The sequence below is a fragment of the Lineus longissimus genome, chromosome 14, assembly GCF_910592395.1.
Source record: "Lineus longissimus chromosome 14, tnLinLong1.2, whole genome shotgun sequence".
In the NCBI taxonomy this organism is placed as follows: Eukaryota; Metazoa; Nemertea; class Pilidiophora; order Heteronemertea; family Lineidae; genus Lineus; species Lineus longissimus.
In genome coordinates, this window is record NC_088321.1 from 3,730,669 (window position 1) to 3,758,442 (window position 27,774).

The 27,774-nt window shown below is 41.3% G+C and overlaps 2 protein-coding genes across 6 annotated transcripts in view; one reads left to right on the forward strand and one right to left on the reverse strand.

The window, feature by feature from the left end:
* LOC135499121 (uncharacterized) overlaps positions 1–27,774 on the forward strand; it is a 99,766-nt gene that overhangs the window by 7,419 nt on the left and 64,573 nt on the right. Inside the window, exon 1 of one of the 4 annotated variants that reach the window (XM_064789784.1) lies at positions 18,481–18,535. The exons of the other annotated variants lie outside the window; for them this stretch is intronic. The gene's annotated coding sequence lies outside the window, so the exon portion shown is untranslated. Of the gene's footprint in view, positions 1–18,480; positions 18,536–27,774 lie in introns of those variants that run through there. 4 annotated transcript variants of the gene reach the window in all.
* The window catches only part of LOC135499120 (uncharacterized), a 57,164-nt gene continuing 41,741 nt past the window's right edge, over positions 12,352–27,774 (reverse strand). For both annotated transcript variants that reach the window (XM_064789781.1, XM_064789780.1), the window contains 2 exons: positions 25,237–25,451; positions 12,352–18,519 (listed from right to left, as the gene is read on the reverse strand). In XM_064789781.1, coding sequence (XP_064645851.1) covers positions 18,473–18,519; positions 25,237–25,451 — 262 coding nt within the window. In that variant the 3' untranslated portion in view covers positions 12,352–18,472. The remainder of the gene's footprint in view (positions 18,520–25,236; positions 25,452–27,774) is intronic.

The following is a 27,774-nucleotide window of genomic DNA, read 5'->3' on the forward strand; positions in this document are numbered from 1 at the left end:
CATAGTCCGATGAAAAACGACTGAGAGGCTCAGCCAACAAAGAACTAATCAGCTAATAGATTTGCATTTCCTTTCAGGACGAGTTAGACGAGGTCGTTCATTTGTGGAATACACACATTATCTCTCGGAAAAGGAACAATAATGCTCCAAGTGGAAGACCAGTTGTTATGTATTCTGTACCCCACTTATACAATGCCAGAGACCTCCTCATCCCGGTTGGAAATGCTGAAATCACGGTTTGTAAAAGTGAGTGCAGATTTCGAGGACATTATCCGTGTGACAGAGATGTCTTTGACTTATGCGTCTTGTACATGGATATCAATGGTTGGCTTCCTCCAGTGAGTCGTTACGAAGCTGTCGATCTATATACTAATCTGAGGAATTGCATTCTGGCCGACCTCTAAGGAATACACCAAAGACTCCTGTTTTGTGCATCACTTGAAGTGAATTGTCTAATATGATCTGTGATGAATTTATGGTAAATTTCCTCCACCCTCTTCACTATCAAGCTGCCAGCATAGCCAGTAGCTTTCCTAGTTGCCTCAGTGCAGTGTTCAATACTGTAGAATTTTTCATCAAAATTTATGGTTCAAAATTATGTTAAACACCTCTCCCTTTAAAACTGTTCTCCTATCAGCCCCTGTTTTCCACCTTCCCTCCTTCTTGTCAAGAACCCCCTTTTCAAGACAACATTCATGTAAGTGTCCTTTTTTATTATCTACTATTTGTGTTTAATTACCCAACCGGAATCCTTCCTGCTCTTGTTTATCTTGTCTGAGATTGTGTCAAGCAAACCATTTTCATATCCTGCGCCACCCGTGTTATGAACTTCCAGTAGAAAACCAGTTCCAATGTTGGCACCATTGGCTAAATTTGGACATTTCGTATTTCGCGCACTTCTTCCCCTTTGAGGTGCTATTCGTAATGCTAAACTTGTGTCTACGTACATCGTTACACTGTGTACATTTGTACACCTAGTTTAATACTATCATGTCTGACCTGTTCAAGAGGTGAAGTCGGGGTTTTAGAACAGAATCTAAATTGTTTATATTGCCAGATGAAGTTATTGCCTGTCTGAACAATAGCCCTTCGGGAAAAGTTAAATAACTCTAAATCTGTACATACGAATAGATTGTGCTCTCGGGATTATAAAGATGAATATCCAACATGTTTAAGGATATAATCATATCCTTTGCGGTTTTTATGGGTGCTGGTGTATTTCGGTGGCCTTTCGGGCACATGCCCTTTTGTTTTCATGATTGTCGTGAAATCACATAAATTAGCGTCGGACCGCCAAAGTATAGACCATGTCTTATGCAAAGTTAATTTTCACAAATTCTGTACATTCAATCTTCATCAAAATTCGTCAACTTAATCCCGAGTATTTCAGCCTTCCTGTGATGTATTCCATTCTTATGCGGTTTGGCGGTGGCCGGACGGCGTAGGATGAATTTCTTGTGTGTTTCGTAAAGGGCTAATGCATTACGGCATTTGTGCAAGACGGCTGTGAGTGGTGTGCGGCAAAAGCCATATCTCCTTGTAAAGTAAAACCGCAGCAATTTTGACTTTGAATAACTGTTGTATATCGTTAGAAGAAGAAGTCCTCCAATTTATACATTGATTCTATGTACAGTTTTCTCTCAGTATCGATGTTTGTGTGAGGTAAAATCGGTATAAAGCATGTGTGCCTGTAAGGAAATACCTTAGGAGCCGTCGCGTCCTGGAGGGGGTGTCTCCTCACTTAAGTCAAAACCGCACGAATTTGGTACACAGAAAGTTTTTGTAAATAGTTTTATCAGCTTCTTTAGCGGTAAAGGCCGAGTTTGTATGAAATAGATATTTTGCGGTTTTTGTGATGCCCGAGTTATGGAGTGAGATTTGTGAAGATTTGAGGCAAAAGGTTCATCTTTTTCCGTCACGTGACGCATTTTACGGTCGGTGATTGGCCGCTGCACGACGTCGAAAACTATATATTAAGACGTCGCCTTTCGTGTTTAAGGCAGTCTAGATCGTGCGGTCCTATCGACAACACTGACTCCAACCTAAGGTACGATCCCGGTCCCGGGCCCAGTCCTCACCCCTCAGGGTGGCGGCTGCCGCTCTTGCGGCCCTTTGACAATTCCATCCGTCACTGAATCCGATCAGACTCACTCCATCTACGGGACACTCCTTGCTCACCATTAGAACTTTCGGACTTATTCCGTAGTCTAAGCATTACTTAGCTATCACCACGGCGTGCTTCTCGTGGTCACTTCCGAGCGGTGCGCGCTTCCAGCGCAGGACTCCGGGGCGCGCTCCTAGCGCCCGTTCCTCTGTGCGTGCTCCAGCGACCGGCGCGCAGTGTGATATTTGAAAGATGATATGTTGAATGTTATAGTCTCAATGTACGCTCCTAGCGTAAAGTTTAATTCTCTGTACATAAAATTGAGCGAATTGTTTGATAATGTTGCGCCGATCTGGTGCGGAAATTGTAAATATAGTTAGCGTAACAGCATGAATGTTGGCGGACCAGCCTTTATTTCATGAACGAATTATACACTTTATTTTACCTGATGACTTTGTTGGCCATTATTCAACGAACCCCACGTATTGTAGCAACGCCCATTCGGGTATTTTGGTCTGTGCGAGGACAGGTCATTTTGAGAAATCTATCATGTCATCGAGGATGCTCTTTCACGGGGTATGTGCGACGGCTAGATCATTAGAGTCAGTTTCCATGACGCTCTCGAACCAGGTACCATCCGCCTTAGGCCATCCATGGCGCACCACCATATCCGTCATTCCAATGCCAAGGCCCGACCGGGCGTGTCCCCGCAGATCATACGCCCTTGAGTGTCCTCGTTTGACAATGATATATTTCGATTATCTAACGTATAAAATAAGAATGCCAGACATGGAACCCCTATTTGTTATACTCGACATGCATAGCCAGACGTGCTGTCATGCGGCTCTGGAGACAATGTCGTCTCTGATCATATTTTCGGTGTGCGTATGCACTATAAGTTGCCATTAGACGGGATGACCCCCTTATCATCTGTCTCCATGTATCGCAACCAGTTTCCATGGTTTGCACTAGCCACGACAGTTTACGCCAGCCGTTAAGACCAGAGTTAGGACTTGCTATGACGACCAGCTTCAATGGTAGTAGTAAGACACGACGTCCATCCCGCGACGTCCCAGTCGACCGGCCTTCGGCGATCTCTATTGAGTGTGCACCTTGTCTCCGTACGCACACCGACGAAAGGCTATTACCTACATGTCACCCTGAAGAGACAACCTATCCTTGCCTGAGACAGGGACCGGAGGCCCAGTTCGTTGATTATTATCGTGTATGCGCGTTGTGCTGACATTAGCCGCCTAAGATTTGCCAACGTCCTGCCAGACCGAACTGCGTAACCCTGGACAACCATGTCCGACATTGCCACTGGGAGTCAAGTTACGTCACGCATGTGCATACTACGATATTATCTTCTGTCTGGAATCCCGGGGCCTGTCTCTCTATCTCGATGCGAAAACAACCATGTCTGGACAGTCTTAATGTAAATATCGGCGGTGTTATAGACCGATATGGACGACGCCTGGTTGTGACATTGTCTCGTGACGATGACTGACCGTCCAAACCTACGCACAGACAGTTATTAAAAAAAAATAGACCGAGATTCGCTACAATACACATGATTCGCTTTACATTATGTACATTGTTCAGTACATTCTACATTTTGCTATGCTTTGAGTGATTCAGATCTACGATCTTTGGAAGTTTGTTTACATTCATGTAAGTTTGGAACAAGATTTTGGATAGTAATCATTAATATCTTTTAAATTCGTGATCACGATTGATGTGAGTATGAATAATTGATTAGGGCAAGAATTAGACGGAGACAGTGTGGATAAACGAGGTACATGTATTTGGACCAGATTTGCAAGTTGTCACTGCATCAGTTTCTACCGGTTCAATTTGGCGATGTGCCAGTATGAGTAGTGAGGATGTTGTGCAAATTTGTATCAAACCAGGCGCGGATCCAAGGGGGGGGGGCACAGCCGGCCCATGCCCCCTCTATTTCTGAAAAAATCTTTGAAATTGACCATGAAATTATTAGTCGTGGTTCCACCTATCCCAAATTGGTGGGTTTTTGAAACCCGTGTCTAACCCGTGTTTGAAATAAGCCCACCTTGCGTTTACACCTATTTTCTCCATTTCATTAGCACTAAACCCGGTGTAACATCTGTGGTTGTTCCCCATGTGTCAGTGTTTCCAAACAATAGGCAGCTAGAGAGACCACGACTTTTCAATAGGGGGGATACACAGAAAAACTTGTCAATCTATTTTTGAGCGTTCCCAAACAATGAGGGGAAACACTCACACACGGGAAACACTCACATATATTACACCTACCGGCAAGAGAGGTCGCGCTTGCGGCTTCGCGGTACTTGATTTCAGAACAAGTACCAACAAGTTACCAATGAATTCCAGGAAAAACAGCACAACCCTTGTCTATGAAAGGATTTGTACAAAGTGTGAACTTAGAAGTATTGGAAATGAGTTCAATTTCATTTTTAAATGCCCAGCGATTGAACATTTACGTAGAGAGTTTGAGGAAGCTAAGTATGCTAAGCACCCTGATGACCGAGGTTTGACTAGTTTATTCAATTCAAAGAAGAAGCAAAATGATTTTGCTAGCCAAATTCATCTCAGCAGGATTAAAAGAGTATGCCCTCCTTCCTAATGTTATGTAACTAAGTGTTGGTATCTTTAATACCATGTCATTGTTGTTTGTTAGAAATGTTACTTATTTTTGTAATTGAATTTTATATCCTTATAATCAAACCCTTTATGTACTGTCAACGACAATTAGAATGTAAATTATATCTTATCTAATTCGTAAGTTCTCCTGTGTTTTTTTATGTATGCAATCAGCAAGCCGAGCTTATTGTGGTTCCACCAATCTGAAAGGCGGGTCTATTTTAGCCCCGGCAAGCTTGCCGGGTCTAATGGACACGGGGTTTTCAAACACGGGTTTATTAGACACGGCAATAAATATGTGTACGCACAAGAACCCCGGGTTTTTGGTGGATTTGGAATAGGTGGAACCACGACTATTGACTTCAAAAGGATTTCTTTGCAATTGACCAGGACATTTCAATACGAAGTACATGTATCATGTGTGCCCCCTCTTTTCTCAGCGCATGGATCCGCCCCTGCAAACCGTCATAATTCAAATGGGATTTACCTACAAGGTGTCATACATGTGTCCTGTGATTGTTTATCAGTCTATGTAACCTCATGATATATGAGGGAACGATGGTCCTTTTGTAGAGACTGTTGTCACATGTTGATTATAAATCTACCAGCAAATTAGACGACTCTCAAAATTAATCATTGAATTTATTTGAATAAACAAATCGTTTTTGAATTACATCTTGGAGTAATAACCTAAGACATCGTTATGTTATTGCACAATATTGCACACACTTCTTTTAAGAAGACAAAGATAAATCTACACGATGTTACCATCATCATTGACTATTTTGCTACATGTATAGTTCATTCAGAAGTCGTTGTCATTGAGTTACATGTAGATTCCAAAACCACGGCAACACTGACTTTCTGAATGAACTATCGTACATAATTGAACACATTGCTAAGTTCTCAATAAAGAGCAACGAACAGAGATGTGATAAGATATTATCAACTGGCCGCGGATTATACTAGAATTATACAATGTACTGGCCTACCCCATCTTAATGCACATGTCGATTATCTGCCCGCCGAATTCTACAACATTTCAATTAATAACAATAATGGTAGTATCAAATATACGCAACAAGTCGACTACACATACCCACCGATTTCGAAAAGCTCAAATCAAAACACTCATCATCACCTTTCCAGTAAAAACCGAACAAAAACAGAAAGACGGAATTTAAAGTCGACTACCTGCCGATTTGGACAACTTAGTATAATATACGATTATAGAGAAAATGCTTACAAAAAATAAAAAGTCGACATCATCCAAAACGCTCATCATTATCATTCCAGTAAAAACTTTACAAAACAGAATGATAAATGAATAGTCGACTATTTACCTGTCGATTTGGACAACTTCGCTATATGCACTATTGTACGGTTAATATGCATACATCATTAACTTGACGTACATTAGAAAAATGTTTGACACAAAATAGCAAGTCTTCTACCCGCCGATTTCAACAACATCAAAAACGCACATCATTACTATTTCAGTAACCTTACAATGTACATAAAACTAACGAAAGAGGATGATAAAATTAATAACTACCCATCGAATTCGACAACTTCGTATTATGCACACAACACGATTATTGTGAAAATGCTTACAAAAAATAACAAATCGTCTACCCGCCGATTTCAACATCATCAAAAACACACATCATTACTTTTTCAGTAAAAAAAACTAACAACTAACTTAAACAGAATGATGAAATTAATGACTACCGGTCGATTTCGAAAACTTCGTATTAGGCACACACATCATTGACAGTAAAAAAGTCAGCTTACACAAAACAAATAATATCGTCATAATCTCAATGCACGCGTCATTACCATTTCAGGGAACCACATCTCCAGAAGAAAGTTATGACAAGGAATGATAAAATGTCTAAAAACACTACCGATCGCAAAAAATAGGGGGCATGAGATTAGCGTTCTTGCGACAGTTTAGAGCAAGTTTGGTAGAATCGGCTATACAAAGTCCATTACCCACACGTTGCTATTCAGCATCTCCAAAAATTCATTACGGAATTCTGGATAGCTATTGTAGTCAACGGGGAGTTCAAGAAGACCAGAACAGGTATGTGCAACGGGGCGGCGGGCGAGCCCAGCTAAGACAGAAAATGATACCTCTATTTTCTCGGTACAAATGATATCGGATCCAGTAACAAACCTTAGGAATTGGCGCAAATGCTCGTCCCCCATATCTTTCACCAGTTTCGTCAGGAACTTTGATACATCCCTTTGAGCATTTGTCATATTCTCCGGGAATGATATAAGTTTATTAACTTTTTTTGCGGTTGGCCTTGCTCTCTGGTAGATATCATCAAGCTTACATATTCTCAGATTTCCCCTTATTTCTTCACGCCAACAATCGATGACGAACATTGGTTCTTGAAGAAGTTCTTTCTCCGCTAGTTCCATCATGGTTGGCCGAAGGTTCTTTTCACTTGGTACTCTCCGGACTTTGTGATCATCATACATATCAACGAGATCATCGGTATCAACTGACTCGAAGTTCGCTAGTGCTTTTTCGACACTTTCCCTTTCAGATGATGGCAGGAACCTTAGGTAGTCGTTCAACAGGCTCTCTTCTTCCTCAGGTTTTAGCGACTGCGAAAGCACCTGCTTCATAAATGTGGGTGCTAGCTGAATCGGAAAGTACCCAACGGCTTCATATCCCACCATCAAGATCCTGGCGATAGCCTTCCACTTGGAATGATCAAAATCATGGCGCAAAAAGGGTACCTTGCAGCTAGTGCCCATGGTGCATGTTTTATAAAACTCTTCCCAGAATTCTGATACTGTGTCTCGTAAGACCCCGCCCATGTCAGCCGCAGCTTCGATATCACCATTAGGCAACAGTCGCCTTACATAAAGTTCCCCCACTTGACCCAGGTCCGGATCTTTGACGAATGCTTCTACGAGATCTTCCAAGGTAAAGCCTCGTCTGATCAACAACTGGTCAGCACGTGTCGGGCTGAAAATCGGAACCTCAGGTCGTGGGTGTATATCAGGCACATGTAATAAATCTGGAAGGAAGTCTGGCATGTCTGGCGATGTTATTGTAGATGGCAATGTGGTGACGAATGAAGCCCTGGGTACAGCGCTACTGGTTGTAATTGGCTGGTAGGGCACTGTGACACTGTCATCAACTGAATATTCGAAAGACCCCAGTGGACTGACTGAACCTAGCGCTGAGCCCAGTGCAGCTGAAGCCTTGGGTACAGCACTACTGGTCGGGGTGCTATGCAGAGAGGCGTGTGGTAAAGTGACTGAAAGGGTATCGTCAATATCACCGAATGGGCCAAACTGAACCTCTAAATCTTGCTCATCGTTAGGTATAACTACATTAGCTGCCACATTTGGCGGGTACTCTAACAGATCATATTTTCTGACGGAGTCACTAGATTTTTCATCCTTCATTTCCTTAGAATTATCTACAATATGACAAGTAGCAAGGTAAAATCGCATCATTGGTAATTTAGTTTTTTCATACAACTGTCCGACGGTGTCGGAGGAGTCCAATTCATTTTCCTTGAAGTCAATTATGGAAAACTGATATTCTTCTTCCCTTCCTTGCGCCGATTTACCTCCCGGAAAGAAAAGGGCTTTGGCAATGCTGAGAAGGTCAGCAGACGTCATACATTTGTCTACACGGACCTTTCTCGTTCCGCCACCGCATCTGGAGCGTACCTGCTTTAGGATACCTGCATCAGAAACTCGATTCAGCCAACCAATCTCAACAAACCGCATGTTTTTTTTTGCATTAGAATTGCCAAATGTATGCATGGATGACAGTTTTACCCTGGTTGTTTTTTCGCCAGCTTGATCGTCCGCTTCCATATCGGCGTCATCATGACCTCTCTTTAATTTCAGCTTTTTCCTTAGTCTATCTAACATATTTCCCTTCCGGGACTCCTTTCCTTCACTGGCTATCAGTCGACGACAGTAGTTGGTCACCGCTAAACGATCACCGTAGAATTCGACGTACTCCTTCAGGTCCGCATCTGTCATCAGTAAAATGACTTGATGATCAATCTGAAATGCCAAAAATACATAAACCATTGATTTTATCTGGGACAGGTTGAACGCTTTACTGTACGTGTGCGAGAAGGTGTTGTAGCGAGCAAATAAAATTTATATATGCAAATTATGCATTGTAGACCGCGTCATATTTCCCGTTTGGTGCAATCGGCTAAGGGGTCATTCACAACTTTCTAAATGTTCACAAGACTCACATCTTTGAATAGTACGCTGGGGAGGGGTGTAAGGGCTGTGACGTGTCTTGAACTGACTTCATATATTAGTGAGGTTAAGATCATAACGGGAACGACAACGTTAACGGGAATGACGCCACAAACTTATTGAAATGCATCATAATTAAAGGGGCACAGTATTAGATTCAAAGTCAAGGACGCGTAATTACAATATTGGTCAGACCCTCAGCTTGAATGAATACCAATCTGATGGTGTTGTCCATTTTCTGGTCTATCAGACAATCGCCTCGCTTCAAGTCTCCATGAAACGCGTCACGCTGAAAGCGAGAATCCTCCTGACCTGTTATTCATGATAAGAATGAGACGATCGCTTCTTACCTTATCTTCCCTAAATTTGACCACCACATTCTGCAGGCCCCGCCCATTTAGGAACTCTTCCAGTCCATCCATATCTAAAAGTATTAATTCGGTCAAAATTATTTTCGCTAAGCGCCTAGTTTCGGTTAGCGACCAGCAGTCAGGTCATGAAATAGGTTTTAGTGAGGGCAAGGCCAATTTGCAACTTTTTCTTCAGTGGGACACTTTTCTAATACATTTAGAATAGAAAAACTGGCCTTGAACAAAGCAAAGGGAATTTGAGGAGTAGGGCACCAAGGCAAGTAGGTGGGCATCAAAGGCCACTGGCCTCATGGCCTTCGTTTATTTCATGCCCTGTGACTACATGTACATCCAACTGCATGTAAGGGAAGGAAAAACCAAAAGCGACTCAGTATTTGATCCAAAATCGTGAGCCAAGGGGGTATAACCTGTGGGCTTATGATGAAATGCGAAATAAACCAGTGGCGAAATGACAACAGGATATTTTTTTTGTCCGATTCCTGTCGGACCGATTCCGTGCAAGCCGCGAGAAAAAAGGACATGGTCACTCCGATTCCATGCAGGCCGCGAGAAAAAACTGTACTGAAAGATTCCGGGCTCATTTTTTGCACTATTGAGAACTGATTAATGGACTAGAGGTAAAGGGTGATAAATAAATTTTTAATGGGGCTTTACATTGACCTCAAACCTTTGGATTTGGCTTTGGAGCACGGAACTTGCCATGTAAGGAGGGCCCCTTTCAGTTGCCCCTGGCTCATAACCCACCCAAAATCCTTGTCTAATGCCTTAATATGTCTGTGTCATGCCATGCATCTCGGGCCGGTGTGACAGTGGATGTAGTCACCCTGGAGCCATAGTCCGGGTAGCATTGTATATGACGGATTAAGCCGCACGATCTATTATACCAGTATTATACCACTAACCCTAACCAAACCTTTGACAATGCGGGCCTATTGTCACCCGGACTATCAACACTAGGACTACTATCCCTGTCGCACCTGCTCCACGTGCTTTTGTTGTGATGGACTTAAAAATTTTACAGCTAAACATTTGTACTGGGGAAGAGGGGTTTTGAAGGCTAAATGGCTGGCGTTCGCGGGGGGGGGGGCTGGGGGAGGGGGTTGAGTAGGGCTGTTGGGATGTTCTTTGATTGCATTCGTGAAAATCACTTGCACTTTTTGCATTACGATAAATAAACTATATATATATATAAATATCTTGTCATAGGCCTACTAAATTGGGGCCACGGCAGTGGCGGCATGCAGTGAGGGACCTAGACCGGTGTGACGGGGATAGTAGTCCTAGGGCTGTTAGTCCGTGTAACAATAGTCCGCATTGCTAAATGTTTTGGTTAGGGTTAGCGGTACAATAGAGCATGCTGCTTAATTGGTCAAATACAATGCTACCGGACTATGACTCCGGGGGGACTATATCCGCTGTCACACCGGTATCTCCCGCGAAGATATCTACCGGTATGTTGAATTGCTCGGGTATTTCCGACAAAGCTCGGAATGCTGGATTGAGGGAGTCACCGGTGGTATTGTAGGGGATCCAATTTAAGGTCATTCGTTTGGTCATTTCGCTATTTCACCATTTCGCTGGTTTATTTCGCATTTCGCATTTCATCATAAGCCACCTGTGTACAACTTGCTCAAATACCATCTTATAGGCCTATATAGTTAATACTTTCCACTGAAACTTCGTCGACATTAGCAGAATTTCAAAGATGTTGGGGTGGTTCCAGGACAAGCAGAAGTCGGCTGATTTGGCCTAATAGAATCCATGAACATGATGTACAAAAGCTATCGTTTTTACGACACACTGCGCACCCCGGATAATTCTAGAACAACCCCCCCCCTTCACGCACACGCACCCAATTCCCCATGGTGGGAACAACTCAATCCCCTTAGTCGCCCTCTGGCGTGAGGGTTTTGGGGGAAATAACTCGTCGGGGAGGGGGTGGGTGCAATGGTCCGGGGGATTGTCAAGGGGATATTGACTCCCACCCTTCTATCATAACAAAGGCTCTTGCCATGTGCCGCTTCTTTGCCCGCCTACAGCAAACCACTACCGGGAATAACCGTTGAAAAACCTAAGACAATGCGTGTATTCAGTACACTGGTCAGCATTAGGCCTATACTGAATGGAAATGCCATGATGCAATACACTGCCTGCAGCAACATCGAAGCCGCTGTTTCGCCTGACCCTTGCCAAGACCATGCAGCCGTAAAGGGCAATGGGTCTTTAGAAGATGTAACGGCATAAAGCTAAACTTACCTAACTTGCTAACTTGCCCACTCTCCCTGATGCGTGCACGTGTTTATTCCAATATCGCGTAATAACGAGAAAAGATTTCGTAATAACGAGATAACATCTCGTAATAACGAGAAAAGATCGCGTAATAACGAGAAAAGATCTCGTAATAACGCGATAACATCTCGTAAAAACGAGAAAAGATCTCGTAATAACGAGAAAAGATCTCGTAATAACGAGATAACATCTCGTAATAACGAGAAAAGATCTCGTAATAACGAGATAACATCTCGTAATAACGAGAAAAGATCGTGTAATAACGAGAAAAGATCTCGTAATAACGAGATAACATCTCGTAATAACGAGAAAAGATCGCGTAATAACGAGAAAAGATCTCGTAATAACGCGATAACATCTCGTAATAACGAGAAAAGATCGCGTAATAACGAGAAAAGATCTCGTAATAACGAGAAAAGATCGCATAATAACGAGAAAAGATCTCGTAATAACGAGATAACATCTCGTAATAACGAGAAAAGATCGCGTAATAACGAGAAAAGATCTCGTAATAACGCGATAACATCTCGTAATAACGAGAAAAGATCTCGTAATAACGAGAAAAGATCTCGTAATAACGAGATAACATCTCGTAATAACGAGAAAAGATCTCGTAATAACGAGATAACATCTCGTAATAACGAGAAAAGATCTCGTAATAACGAGATAATATTTTATTTTTTTATGGCACTAATCTGCTGCCGTACTTTTACGCACTCAACGTCTATAAGGTTACATTTAGCAGAAATGGATGTATATATCCATTGAAAAAGTACATGCTTCTCTCTAGAGCACGAGAAATCATTCTCACAATCCCTATTTGTATAACAATATTACACGCTTCTTAGAGTATACAATTAACACATTGGCCCAATATGTATCAAAATACGTGACGCAGTATACAGCGAAATTAACATTATGTCACAAGTATCTTGTTTAGCAGGATGCAATTGGAAATACATATACGTAACTGATTAGCATCAATTCGTTTCCCATCAAACTGTCAAATGTTGAGCTGGTGAGATCTTTGCACTACCATCTTGCTCGTGAACTACAACGGAGATTTATGAAAATAACTTTTAACTCAAAATCGCCTTTCCTGGTCAATGGGTTGTTATGCTGTCCTGCGTCATGTATTAGTTACATGTTCTAGAGTACAAAAAGACATACTGTCCACATAGTTCAAGCATAAAAATCCTAAGATTCTAGAATATAATTAACACACTGGCCCATATGCATTGAATTGTACTCATCGTAGAATTCCATTTTCCACCAATAGTCTTATGGTTTGCGGACTTTTGCTTCTGGTTCAGAGCAACATTTCATTAAAGTGTTCCTTTTGTGAAACGTTCCTCTAAACACAAGGGGATTTTAAAATCAAACCGTATAAACACTTATATAAAAAGTTTCTAGAGGAAAGAAGGATACCGACATCTGAATAGTCTTATGAGTGAGGTTTCGCTATCCCGTTACACTGAAAACGGTCCTCGTTCCCGTTCTCATTATCGGAAATATCAAAAAAGATTTCCTATTCCCCGTATAAAAATGCATGCATGCATTCACAACCAAGATTTCGGCCTGTTTTATCATCAGCCCTCTTGGTTTACAAACCAACCTTTCTGGATGTTATTCTTAATCACGGTTCGGCAACTGGGTACCAAGGCCTGGTGGACGAAATCCGGTTTTGAGATCGAGAAAACCAGCTCAGAAATTGATGGAAGTTATTCGCATCAGTCGATCAATCTCGGTTGATCGGTTCATGGAACGAGATAGCAAAAACTCACTATACTGTTGACTTCAGAGGAACGTTTTACAAGTGATCTTATCTGTGTAAAACTTTGCTCTCCGCTAGAATAAGCCGCGCCGAACAATGTATAGGTGCAAGCTTCGAGAGCATAGAAATGGAATACCATTCATACAACGGCCCTAATGCATCAAGATAATAATAAGTTTCTCTAGAGTACAAATAGAAATACAATTCACACAATGCAAGCAAAACATTACGTTTCTATGATACAATACGCATCAGAATATGTGACGCAGCCAGTAAAACATTGCATGTCGATTACCAGGTGAATTTTTGGATACAAATGCACTTGAAAATGGGAACTGCATTACTCAGCATGAATTATTCTCCCATAAAATTATCAATTTTCAAACAAAGACGTCTTCACGTGACACTGAATCTCACGAAATGGAGTTTTCAAAAATAAACTGCAACCCAACTTGTTTTCTGTTCACTTTGACTCGTTTTACTGTCTGGGTCACAAGTTTGTCGAGTTCAAAAATAAAGCACGCACTGATTGAGCCTAAATATCAAGCTTCACAAGCATATATAAGAAAAACATCTCTCCCATTGTCCATTCCGTATGCCTAACATATGAAGCTTCACAAGCATACATAAGAAATACATCTCTCCCATTGTCCATTATGTATGCCTAAAATATCAAGCTTCACAAGCATGTATAAGAAATACATATTTCCCATTGTCCATTCTGTATGCCTTAAACATCAAAAAGTACATGCTTCTCTCTAGAGCACGAGAAATCATTCTCACAATCCCTATTTGTATAACAATATTACACGCTTCTAAAGAGTATACAATTCACACATTGGCCCAATATGTATCAAAATACGTGACGCAGTATACAGCAAAATTAACATAATGTCACAAGTATCTTGTTTAGCAGGATGCAATTGGAAATATATGTACGTAACTGATTAGCATCAATTCGTTTCCCATCAAATTGTCAAATGTTAAGCTGGTGAGATCTTTGCACTACCATCTTGGTCGTGAACTACAACGGAGATTTATGAACAGAACTTTTAACTCAAAATCGCCTTTCCTGGTCAATGTGTTGTTATGCTGTCCTGCGTCATGTATTAGTTACATGTTCTAGAGTACAAAAAGACATACTGTCCACATAGTTCAAGCATAAAAATCCTAAGATTCTAGAATATAATTAACACAATGGCCCATATGCATTGAATTGTACTCATCGTAGAATTCCATTTTCCACCAATAGTCTTATGGTTTGCGGACTTTTGCTTCTGGTTCAGAGCAACATTTCATTAAAGTGTTCCTTTTGTGAAACGTTCCTCTAAACACAAGGAGATTTTAAAATCAAACCGTATAAACACTTATATAAAAAGTTTCTAGAGGAAAGAAGGATACCGACATCTGAATAGTCTTATGAGTGAGGTTTCGCTATCCCGTTACACCGAAAACGGTCCTCGTTCCCGTTCTCATTATCGGAAATATCAAAAACGGTTTCCTATTCCCCGTATAGAAATGCATGCAGGCATTCACAACCAAGATTTCGGCCTGTTTTATCATCAGCCCTCTTGGTTAACAAACCAACCTTTGTGTTGTTTCTCGCCAGTTTATCGCGTAAAAGAATGTATACCGCACAAATTTCTGGATGCTATTCTGAATCACGGTTCGGCAACTGGGTACCAAGGCCTGGTTGACAAAATCCGGTTTTGAGATCAAGAAAACCAGCTCAGAAATTGATGAAGTCATTCGCATCAGTCGATCAATCTCGGTTGATCGGTTCTTGGAACGGGACAGCAAAAACTCACTATTACTGTTGACTTCAGAGGAACGTTTTACAAGTGATCTTATCTGTGTAAAACTTTGCTCTCCGCTAGAATAAGCCGCGCCGAACAATGTATAGGTGCAAGCTTCGAGAGCACAGAAATGGAATACCATTCATACAACGGCCCTAATGCATCAAGATAATAATAAGTTTCTCTAGAGTACAAATAGAAATACAATTCACACAATGCAAGCAAAACATTACGTTTCTATGATACAATACGCATCAGAATATGTGACGCAGCCAGTAAAACATTGCATGTCGATTACCAGGTGAATTTTTGGATACAAATGCACTTGAAAATGGGAACTGCATTACTCAGCATGAATTATTCTCCCCAAAAATTATCAATTTTCAAACAAAGACGTCTTCACGTCACTCTGAATCTCACGAAATGGAGTTTTCAAAAAGAAACTGCAACCAAAAATTTGTTTTCTATTCGCTTTGACTCGTTTTACTGTCTGGGTCACACACTGATTAGGCCTAAAATATCAAGCTTCACGAGCGTATAAGAAATACAGTTCTATCATTGTTAATACCGTATGCCTAAAACATCAAGCTTGACGACCATTCACGATCATAAGAAATACAGTTCTATCATTGTTAATACCGTATGCCTAAAATATCAAGCTTGACGTCCATTCACGATCATAAGAAATACAGTTCTATCATTGTTAATACCGTATGCCTAAAATATCAAGCTTGACGACTATTCACGATCATAAGAAATACAGTTCTATCATTGTTGATACCGTATGCCTAAAATATCAAGCTTAACGTCCATTCACGATCATAAGAAATACAGTTCTATCATTGTTAATACCGTATGCCTAAAATATCAAGCTTGACGACTATTCACGATCATAAGAAGTACAGTTCTATCATTGTTGATACCGTATGCCTAAAATATCAAGCTTAGCGTCCATTCACGATCATAAGAAATACAGTTCTATCATTGTTAATACCGTATGCCTAAAACATCAAGCTTGACGTCCATTCACGATCATAAGAAATACAGTTCTCTCGTGGCCCATACTTTCATGACCTTGTGCCTTAAACATCAAGCCTCTCGAGCATACATATAAGAAATACAGTTCTGTCATTGTCTATAACTAATATCTAAAATATCAAGCTTATATAAGAAATACAGTTTGCTCATTGCTGATACCGTATGCCTAAAGTACATTATGCTTCTAGAGTATATGAAATATGATGCAGTACAATACATACAACACTGCTGATACAATATGAATGGGTTAGGGCAGGTTTCAACTATCTGTTTCGTGTGGTGCAGCAGTCAATGCACACTCCTCACCCGACACTTGGTTAACATCTAAACATGATTTTGTTTGTAAGGATTCGACATTATCATGACCAAGGATAACATACTGTTTGCAACAAAATCCTCTGTTCTCTAATCCCGCGATGGCAGGGTTCGTCGCTAGATTACCCATGTGAATCACTACAACCAGTGCGCGACGTCAATATTGATAACTCAAACAACTCGGAGGGACCAATAGTAATCATGCTGAAATATACAGCGATATGATACTCATTTTTTCATTTGCGAAGCAATGCTAAAATCGGACCTTGAAATGTCTCAGGCAGAGTCGGGCAATATTTTGGAGGGTCATTTCACAACATTTCGTTGGTCGCCAGAACATTGAAATGCCATAGATACGATCGACAGAAATCGAAACACGTATAGTTTCAATCGGTCTGCGTTATCGACGATTTGATGCCTAGAAATAGTCGGTAGAAATGTTCTCGAGGAATCGACGTCAATTCTAAAATTTCGGCGTCAATTCGACGTTGATCTGGCGCTGATTCCTGACCTGGGATGGAACATAGAAGCTCACAATGACCACTGCACCACGGAAACAACCATTTTGCCAAAGTTCGTAAAATGGAACAATTCTTTGGCTTCAATAAAACAAACACAGTTGAAAATACGCATAGTGTAATCTTGAAAAACTGGGAAACATTTAACATGTCGTTATCATTTTGGGATATTGAATTACCGCTGGAATAGGCTGCACAAAACTCATGAAAACCATCACATCACCCTATCTGATGTTTTCAACTTTAAAATACACTACGAACTTTATTTAAAAGGAAGTCCTTGTGACTTGTACACAAAAATAATTTCGAGGAAAAATATCTTTAAAATCGTAGCCCTTTCTCCCTTTTCTCCACATTCTAGTCGCCTACACTTGCCAGAGCACGTCTCATAATGTTTAATAGTATTACACTGGAGTATGAATAGAAATTCAATATAACTTAAGTTTCTTGGATACAAAAAGAAATCAAATTCAGCTTTGACAAATAATGATACTGTAGCTGTACAATATGGCCTGGCTCTTTATTTTTGCGAATTCGGATGTAATCTCGTTTAATTCTAAGTGAAACTAAAAATTTGCAAAAATTTATTTTTATCGGAAAAACTGATATAAAATCGTCTACTCTTCTGCCAAAAAGTCCCCGAAAAACAAGTTCTTAGTTTTTCATTTCGTGAATCGCAAAAATATAGAGGCAAGCACATTTACAGGTTTACAATCTGCGTTAAAACATTAGACCCAGTGCGTCTATATGCTACAGTTATTACATTACAATTCGCCTCTTTCTGATCTGCGCGCACCTCTCGAGGCGGAGCTCTCTTTTGGGGAAACTAGCCGACTTATATAGCGTTTGATGTATCCGAATTATGAGCCCTAATCTTGTAACATCCATTAGCATGTTTGAAACATAATATGGAACAAATTACCTTCTTTGTTTGTCTCGTTATGCACTGTCGGCAGAAGATATACCTGTATTTCCACTGTCGGCAGAAGAGATACCTGTATTTCCACTGTCGGCAGAAGAGATACCTGTATTTCCACTGTCGGCTGAAGCGATACCTGTATTTCCACTGTCGGCTGAAGAGATACCTGTATTTCCACTGTCGGCAGAAGAGATACCTGCAATTCCACTGTCGGCAGCAGTTATCAGTACTTCCACTGTCGGCTAAAGAGATGCTTGCATTTTAACTGTCGGCTAAAGAAAGACCAGCATTTCCACTGTCGGCTGAAGAGATAACTTAAGTTTCACTGTCGGCTTATAGAGGAACCAGCTTTTCCGCTGGCGACTGAAGAGATACCTTCATTTCCACTGTAGGCTGAAGGGGTACCTGTTTTTCCACTGGCGGCTGACGAGGTACCTGCTTTTCCACTGTCGGCCTAAGAGAGACGGACATTTCCACTGTCGTCTGAAGTGATACCAGCGACTGAAACGCAAAGCAAGTAAACATCATACCAGTTTGTATTGTCTATGGTTTTAAAGAATGGAGAAGCACGATTCACTCATAAATACTTAACAAAATCAAGAGGATAACCCGTATAATGGAATTAGATATTAATTTGATAACGAAATAATTTCCAATTTGGGGACGGAGATTTCAGCGTGAATGTTGTAATGTTGAGGCAACTGTGTAAAGGATGCTGAAAGTCTACATTTGATGGACAATTGAAAAGAAAATACTTTAATATTTGTTAACAAGGGCTTCAGGGCCACGTCAAAACAGAGTATACAGAGTCAGCAGCCGATATCGGTAACATAATAAATATGGGAAATCCCCACCATCTCAGGGCAGTTATATTTAAAGGTTACCACCCTTCGTCAGTGCTGCAAAATCCGCGTCGAGTGCGAAATATACAACGTTTACCTAAATATGGTGAAATATGAAGGCTATCCATAGTGGCCTACTGGACTTTGCGCAAAGAAAGCAACCAACGTAACGGTCCCTAGGTATTGTTATTTTCCTTAGACAATACACAGCCTGGTCATCCTAGGGTCGTGCTTACATGGGAAGTTATCATTGCAAAAGAAGGCCAAACGCAAGCTTGAGTCAAGCAGCATACATGTCGAGCAAGTCGAGCACATACAAGCCATGACACAGAACACATTAGGTTTTATAAAATGGATTGGCAGGCGAATTAGCGAAGGCATACATTTTTAGTTGCAGGTGATTCACTGCCAGTTAAAGGGACTATTATTTTGTCACATTAGATACAGTTTGGAATATGAATGTAGCCAAGTTCATGGGGATGGATAGGTGACGCCAAACGCAAGCTTGAGTCAAGCAGCATACATGTCGAGCAAGTCGAGCACATACAAGCCATGACACAGAACACATTAGGTTTTATAAAATGGATTGGCAGGCGAATTAGCGAAGGCATACATTTTTAGTTGCAGGTGATTCACTGCCAGTTAAAGGGACTATTATTTTGTCACATTAGATACAGTTTGGAATATGAATGTAGCCAAGTTCATGGGGATGGATAGGTGACGCCAGCATCTAACCGAGCATATATTTGCCTTGGCCATAGAGGGCGCTACCAGTGCAAATCACTGGCAATTAAAGGGACTAGCATATGACATAAGGGTAGTTTGGAATATCAATTTCGCCTGGTTCATGGGGATCGATAGGAGGCGCCAGCATCTAACTAAGCATACATTTGCCGCTATGATCATGAATAGAGGGGCTAACGTGCAAATCACTGGGACTATTATCTTGCGACATGGGGATGGATAGCTGGCGCCAGCGTGGCAGATGGACCACACCAAAGAGTACATCTCAAGATAAACCATAACCGAAGCACTACACTGTCCACTGGAGGTATTCTGTGGCCGTGTTAGCCCCTGGTTTAATTTACTAGGAACAGAACCTGAAGCGGTCAAATATAATGGTCGCTCCCCAATTAGGCTTGTTGCGTTGCGTTGCTTTCTTTGCGCAAAGTCCAGTAAGCCTTTCATCAAAAGCAAAATGGCCAAGCGTGAGATGTTATGTCTGGTACTCTCATCAGTGAGTGAAAGTCGATTCATTAGCGACAGTGAACATGGCCAGGCTTGGAGATTTGGGAATTCACGACAATACAGTGCAGTGCAGACCATTTATTTACTCAAGAAAAATCTAATTTAGAAAATGTAAAAACAGCACATAACAGCTCATCTGCGGCAATGTGATACATATTATATTCAACATTTACGATATTACCATGCACTAGGGAGGAAAGAAAGGAAAGAATTCGAATTATGTCAAGCGTATTTTATTAAAATAGGTATAATTAGCGTATTTTATCAAAATACGCAAAATAGAACTTCTTGACATGATTATTCTGGTTCTTTTCTCCTTTTCCGCTCTTTCAATCGGCGTCGCCTAGCGGTCTCGGGTATCCAAAACGACTCATTTTAAGCTTTGGAGAACTTTTGTTTTGTAAAATTTGGATGAAATTTGAAGCAACCTAACGTATATGCTATGTTGTATGTGTAAAGTGTGTAGTAAATATCTAACTGTCACTGGCTCATCTATTGTGAATCTCAATTCAATGAGTTACTATAGAGTACAAAATGAAATATAATGATTCATTAGCCCAGCGCATGATCCATACAAAACCTCCAGAAAGCCCTCCACTGGTCGCAGTGGTTGATAGGGTGAGGGACGAGGCCGGTCCACTTCGTCCGGACTGTAAGTATATTATGCTCGGGTTGCTCAGGAATGGCTCACTGGGGCAGATCTCTTTGCTTTTGCTTTCGGCATGGTCCAGCTGTGTTTCCAACAGTTGAAATGGCTGAAACCTCGTGTGTAGATGAATATAACGGTAAGTGACTGCATCCTCTCTTCCACCAGGTCTGCTGACTGAGCATGCACAGAGGGTAAAACCGTCGTGGCGCACTGAATAACCACAGGTAGCTCATAAGTTTTATTTTTGATTAATTCCTTTCCGTAACAAAAACAAGAAGAATTCACACCAAGGAGTCCAAAATATACCACCGAACACTTACAACTCATTGACCGATTTAAAGGGAAAAGGTACTAGCCAATATGCATCGTAGTCAGGCGGGGGGGGGGGGGGGGGCAAGAGGCATGTATAGGCCAAAGGAGACAAGGGGGTAATAGATAGTGGCCAAGCGTAGGTGTAAAAAGTAGTATGATGATTATGACTTATAGTGCGACATGAAACCAAGGTAATGGTTCAGTTAAATTGTTGCATCAACTTTTGTTCAGTAATTCTCTTTTGTGTAGTGTCAGTATTATAAAGTGATCCCTTCAGAACAGAGACTTTCATGTCATCAAGAGAAGGCCCAGGTTTATTTGAATGTCCACCGATAGGAAGAAGTGTTTTTGCGCCTGATGGATTGTGTATGAGCACAATGACCAAATGGGGGTTTAGGCCAAATGGAGTGGGAATGAGGCCTGTTTAATCGGTCTGAGCCCTATATCCAAAATGTGAGGGATCTGGAATGCACAGATGGCTATATTGTACAAAAATTTTTTTTTGGAATATATCCACCATCAAGAGAAAAGGTAAAAAAATCTGAAAATATTGCATGCCGACCACCAGTTATTGCTTTGTAATTGTAATTCACGTCATTCCCGCCAGTGCCCACAGCTGTTCGGATATATTCTGTGGTCACTTGTGTTCGGCATTTGTGGTCAATTGCAACCCGGGCAATGGGCCTATCTATGATTGATTGACCATGAAAGCCGAAAACGGCATTGAAATAAATATTTGAAAAGAGAACACCTGCGCGACGAAATGAATTAAATCTGCATGTAAATCAGGGGTTGAGAGTATGGGACCGAACATCCCACGAAAACGAGAGGCATTTTCAGTCAAAGCGACGCATTTTCTGTCGTCCGCTAACGAAAACAAAATAAATTTGAAGTTTATCCCCTTCGACCAGAAAAGAGCTCCAGGAATGATGGGACCCCACATCCCGGAAAGGACCAAACATCCAAGCAATGGCAGACGAAAATCATTTTGATAAGTTTTTTTTTGTATTAGTCCTTCATACAAGGTCATAGTCGTCTTAGAGAACGTTAGTCACAAAACTGGCACCATCAAGCAAAGCATTACTCATTGAGCAATATGATAATGCCAATTATGTTACGTATATACATCGCAGAAATCGGGAATTTCAATAGTTTTCTCGGCCTCCAAATCTTTTATCGAGGGTATATATTCAAGTGTGACGAACAGCGATCCTAATTTATTTGACGTAGTCAAAACGATTACTTAGACGCTATCTTTCCGAATTGTCCAGTGCATCACACTCAGTAGCCCTGCTGGCACGGCATGATATTTTACCAGTCTATTTTTTAATTCATTTTTTCACATCAATTATTATTTTACCCATTTTTATTTCAAATTGTTCAGTTTGGCTATGATCTTTTTTATAAAAGTGCACTGGATTATTTTGAAATCGAAAAAATAATTACCATCTTAATCGAAAATACTGTCAAATGGACTCTCCAAGCAGCTAGGTAGGCAAGATAAAGTTATCCAAACATGAAGTCATCAAAACTAATCACGCTTCTCTTGTAAGGGGGATGTATTTAGTGGTGAATCAAAATGACCTTGTGGCGCCCTTACTATAAGTCACCAAAAAGATGGCTAATTTAACCTCCCATCTCCTGCCTATTGTCCCCTTAAACCCAGGGGGAGTCCAGTCCAGCGATATAGATAATAAGAAATCCATTGGCAATACAGGCGCAGAGAGCAGATGGTTTTACCAATGAATTTGTTGATTCATCTATTCATGAAATTAAAGAGATCTTTTCGGACAGTTTCTAAAGTTATGATGACCAAACTGTTCTAAAAAGTGCCTAAAATGCGTTTTAGTATAATTCTGCTAATAGCCCCCGAAAATGATAAGAATAGACATGGATGAAGTTTGAAACAAGAGCATTAAGGAGCCTATTAACTAAAAGGCTAGGGGTTTTTTTGGGGGGGGGGGGGACGTCACATTACATTCGATTTATCTAAAAATGAAAATAGATTGGTCAGGATAGACTTGAACCCATGACTTTGGAATCACTGTTGGCAGTGTGAACGCCTAGGCAAACGAGTAACTTCGTCAGAAGGTCATCACAAGTCGTCATTAAACAGCATTAGTTGACATAATTTCGCTGTTCGTCACACTTGAATACCCTCGATATACATTTTTGAGGCCGACCATCGGGAATGGGCACATCAGATTACATCATATAACCCATTCTCAAAAGCAATTTCGGGCGGATCTTATCCACATAAATGGGTAATCCCACAACCCACCATAGGCTAGCCTGCCCATCGGGAATGGGCACATTAGATTACCCACGATGGGTACATCATATAACCCATTCTCATAAGCATTTTCGGGCGGATATTACCCATCGGTTTTTACAGTGAATGCTTGGATGTTAAATCCGCAGATTCCGGGATATTTTGTCCCATTCCGGGATGTGCGGTCTCATCATTCCTGGAGCTCTTTGCTGTTCGAAGGGGATAAAACTTCAAATTTATTTTCTTTCCGTTAGCAGACGACAGAAAAATGCCTCTCTTCGACTGAAAAAGCCTCGTTTTTTGTGGAATGTTCGGTCCCAACCCCCAACCCCTGTAAATGGCGTTAATTAAGCATTATTTCAGAGGACTGCCACTTATCAGAAGAGCTTGCAGTATGTGAACCCCAAACTTAAAGTTGTACCCCAGATCATAGGCATTGCAAAGTTCGTTCCAGGCGCAGGTTTGACGTCCGCTTCACACGTGTATTTTTGGGTGTGTACACTCAAGGGACAAAAGGGACAAATCGACTGCTTTGCGCCGTTATGACCCTGTTTTTTTCCAAAATTGAAAATTACATTAAATCTCATGGCAGTAAGCTTATGTGCCAGAAAAAAATTCCCTCCGAGTATAAGGGGCGCGAACTTGGCGAAGTACAAGTACAACCACTGCAGGAAGAGGTAATCAGCTGGATTCCACTTCTTTTTCGTTAAACTAAGCTCTCACTTAATCCATCAGATGCCAGTGCCAGGTGTGACACACAAGGCATCACCCCCAGATGCATGCTGAGACCAAACTACTGCAACCAGATACACAAACCTTCCAATTTGTATCGAGGCAGAGTCCTAAGAGAGCTTTCTTATTAGTTTCGATACCAGTAGGCTGCTTCACATTTGATACCACCTAGATTCAGCAAACGGTCAAAAATCAGGCAAAAATATTCAAGTGTTTTGCAAAGTTTGCGCCCAATATACTCCGAGGGAAAGATTCCCAGGCACATATAAGCTATTATAGACAATTAATGTACTTTTAAATTTTAGAAAAAAAAATCCAGGATCAAAACGGCGCAAAGCGGTCTATTTGTCCGCTGAATGGATAACACCCAAAAATGTATGTGTAAAGTGGGACGTCAAACCAGGACCTGGTGTGATCAACAGGGAATCTGAGACGAAATCAGGGAAACTGAGACTATTTAGAACTCAGTGAATGAACTCGTGCCGTTTTTTTTCGCCGTCGCGGCCCGCGGCGCGGTTTTGGTGTGAACGACCTGCCCTGAGAAAGAGGTTGCTTGTTCGAGGATTTCACATGATATTTATTTATGATGATGTCATAGAAATAGGCTGCAGACTGAGCCCCAGTCCTCTTTTTTCTATCCATCCTCTCATTCCTCTTCCGATTATTTCAACATGGCCGCGATGTCAGTGGATGTACCAATATTTCGCTATCTGGAGAATTGCCGGCAACCAAAAGATTATCACTTGTAAATATCATAAACAACATCACTCGAATGGAAAGTTGGGCTAGTGTCTTATAAGAATGTAATCGGCAAGGTTTGTGCATCATCGAAAGTCTTCTGACCTAATTTTACACCATGGGCCGATAGCGACTGCGACTGATTTTTCAAGCGGGGGGGGATAACATTATTCAATTGTTACAAAATATTGCATGCATACTGGTTCAGGAAAAATCAATCTCTGCCTCTCTACAGAACATACATCATCCTTCCTCCACTCAAAATACTTCAGCACACCATGATAGAACCGCAGCAGTGATCCCTGCTTATACCCGTTTTAGAGTTTTCCTGACTTCAGTCGCTTTGTCTATGTCATTAGGATTGTACTTGTAATTCTTACCGTGTGAGACGACCGAATAAGTTTCAACATGATAGTGTAACTTACGCAACTTATCTTCGAGAAGGTCATCGGCAGATGCTCGATCTTTAGGGACCAAAATGAAGGTCTTCTTGAGGAAATCTTTCACATCACCAGGAACATTTTCAGCAACGGGAGGAGCCTCACCATTTCCAATCCTAAACATCAGATTTCCTGCATTTATAGACTCACTCCATGGACGAGTTCCCTTGGCCATTTCCAACACAACACAGCCAACGCTCCTGTGGATAGGATACACACTTGATTTAGCATCGGGTGAATTATAACACCATACATAAAATTTAAAAGGCGATCATGTTGCTGCCGTGTGGCTATGGCAGAGTTTTGTCTATGAGGAAGATCAGTGGCGTAGTGGTTAGAGCACCGGGCTCATAATCAGGAGATCGTGGGTCAACCTCGTTTACCCGAGGTCATTTCGTGCTCCTATACATGCTTCCCAAAATTGGTGGCTTGCATTGGAACTAACTTTTTCCCCCTTGTCCGTCATTAAAGGCATTCAAGTGTGTTGGTCAACCATGTCTATCTCCTTTGTCCCTCCACCATAAGGCCTAGTTTCCCCTTATGACATCACTATTTCGGACACTCAGCGCCCCATTTCTGGAAAGGTGTATAGTCACTTGCACTGCACCTGGTATCATGTTGAGTTAAAACATATTTGATTGGTCAAAGAATAACGTTTGACATGCAAATAAGATGTAAATAATGATTTGACACTTGGCATATTCATGGCATATTGAATCGTTGAAAAGGGCGACTTATCAGTCTACATAACCATTTACCCTAATGCGATCACAAATCATATGACGGCATAATAGAACTTCATGGGCACGGATAATATGAGCTAATGCTGATATAAAAAATCAATTTCCTCTACAAAAAAATTGCGTCATTTAGTCGGGCCATGCGGGAACTCCAAGCAAAAAGAACCGAAGAAGGTGCACGTGTCACAAATGCCAAATCGGGCGAGCACTGTGAAAATATTATTTCGAAATCCCTTTTGATCATTTATTTTCATATCTAAGTATAAGGCTTCTTTATCTGTATTCACCTTGAGATAATTGCTCAATTTTACAATTATTTGGCCGGCTGCAAACAGTTTTAGTCATGATGAAACAGTGCTGACAGGTAGGGCCCGAATAGATCAGATCAGAGGTTAGACATGCTACGTCACCCACAGATTCTGGCGATGACGCGACATGTGTCGTATAGGTGTTTCCAGGGAATACGGTGAAACCCTTTTGAATGCTAATCAATTAGACCCCAGATGTAGAGGTTGGTCGTGGGGTCGATTCTCGGAAGGGTCACCGCTGTTTCGTCTTTGTGTCCATGAGCAAGGCATTTTAACCTACTTGCTTCTCGCCACCCTAGAGTAAATGGGTACCTAGCTTGCAGAGATGGCAAACTATGAATCTTAGTCCTGAGCGCTGTAAAGCTGCAGCTCGGACCTGTGATACTCCAACAGAGTAGAGCTTGAATCATGAATGTGAACCAGCGGACAGTCATGACAGTGCCCACATGTATGACCATAGCGGGGCTTGTGGTATTAGCTCACCTCTCTGAGAGGTGAGCTAAGAATAGCAAAATTTCGTTTTGAACAAGGGGGTGGGTGAGCTTTTGCTATGGCGAAGTGTCTGTTGTCGGGGCACATTTCGTAAACACTGGGACTCTATTAACTTGAACATTGGTAAATTTATCAATTAACCCTTTTGCAGAGGGAATTGTCCTATAATCTTTACATTCATCATGATCTTGACAGCCGTGTTTTGTCTATTGAAAACCATAACTGTATACTGGAAATTCGATATACCTATTTCTAAGGCCTATGCAATGCCTACACAACAAATAAAGTTAAAGTTATGAATAGAAAAAGAGAGAATTCAAATAATATTAAAAAAAAACATTGTGTACCTTTTTTACGTATTTATGCCATTTTGTGTACCTTTTTTCCCAGTACCTTTTTTCCGGTACCTTTACTTCCGGTACTTTTATTTCCTGTACTTTTATTTCCCGGTACTTTTTAGCTCACCTCTTAGCAGAGGTGAGCTTATCCCATACCGTGGCGTCCGTCGTCCGTCGTCGTCGTCGTCGTCGTCGTCGTCCGTCGTCGTCCGTCGTCCGTTAGCAGGGCACGTTTCGTAACTGTTAGAGCTATTGAGTTGAAACTTGGTACACATGTACCCTTATGTAATGACACCTTGGAGACCAAGTTTCGGTCCGATTCGTTTCATGGTTTGGCCACCAGGGGGCCAAACGTTAAAAGTGAAAATATGCAATATCTCCCTTAATAGTAGTCGGGAAATTTTGAAAAAAATATGGTAGGTACTTCTAGCAAAGGTGCATCATATATCCTCCGGGTTTTTGATTTGACCTCCTTTTCAAGGTCACAGAGGTCAAATGGTGTAAATTGGCCATTAGGATGTAACGATGGCACGTTTCTAAACTGCAATGACTATTGATACCAAATTTGGTACACATTTACCCCTTAGTCAGGTGATCTCAGGGACCGAAGTTTGGTCCAATATGATTCACCACTTGACCACCAGG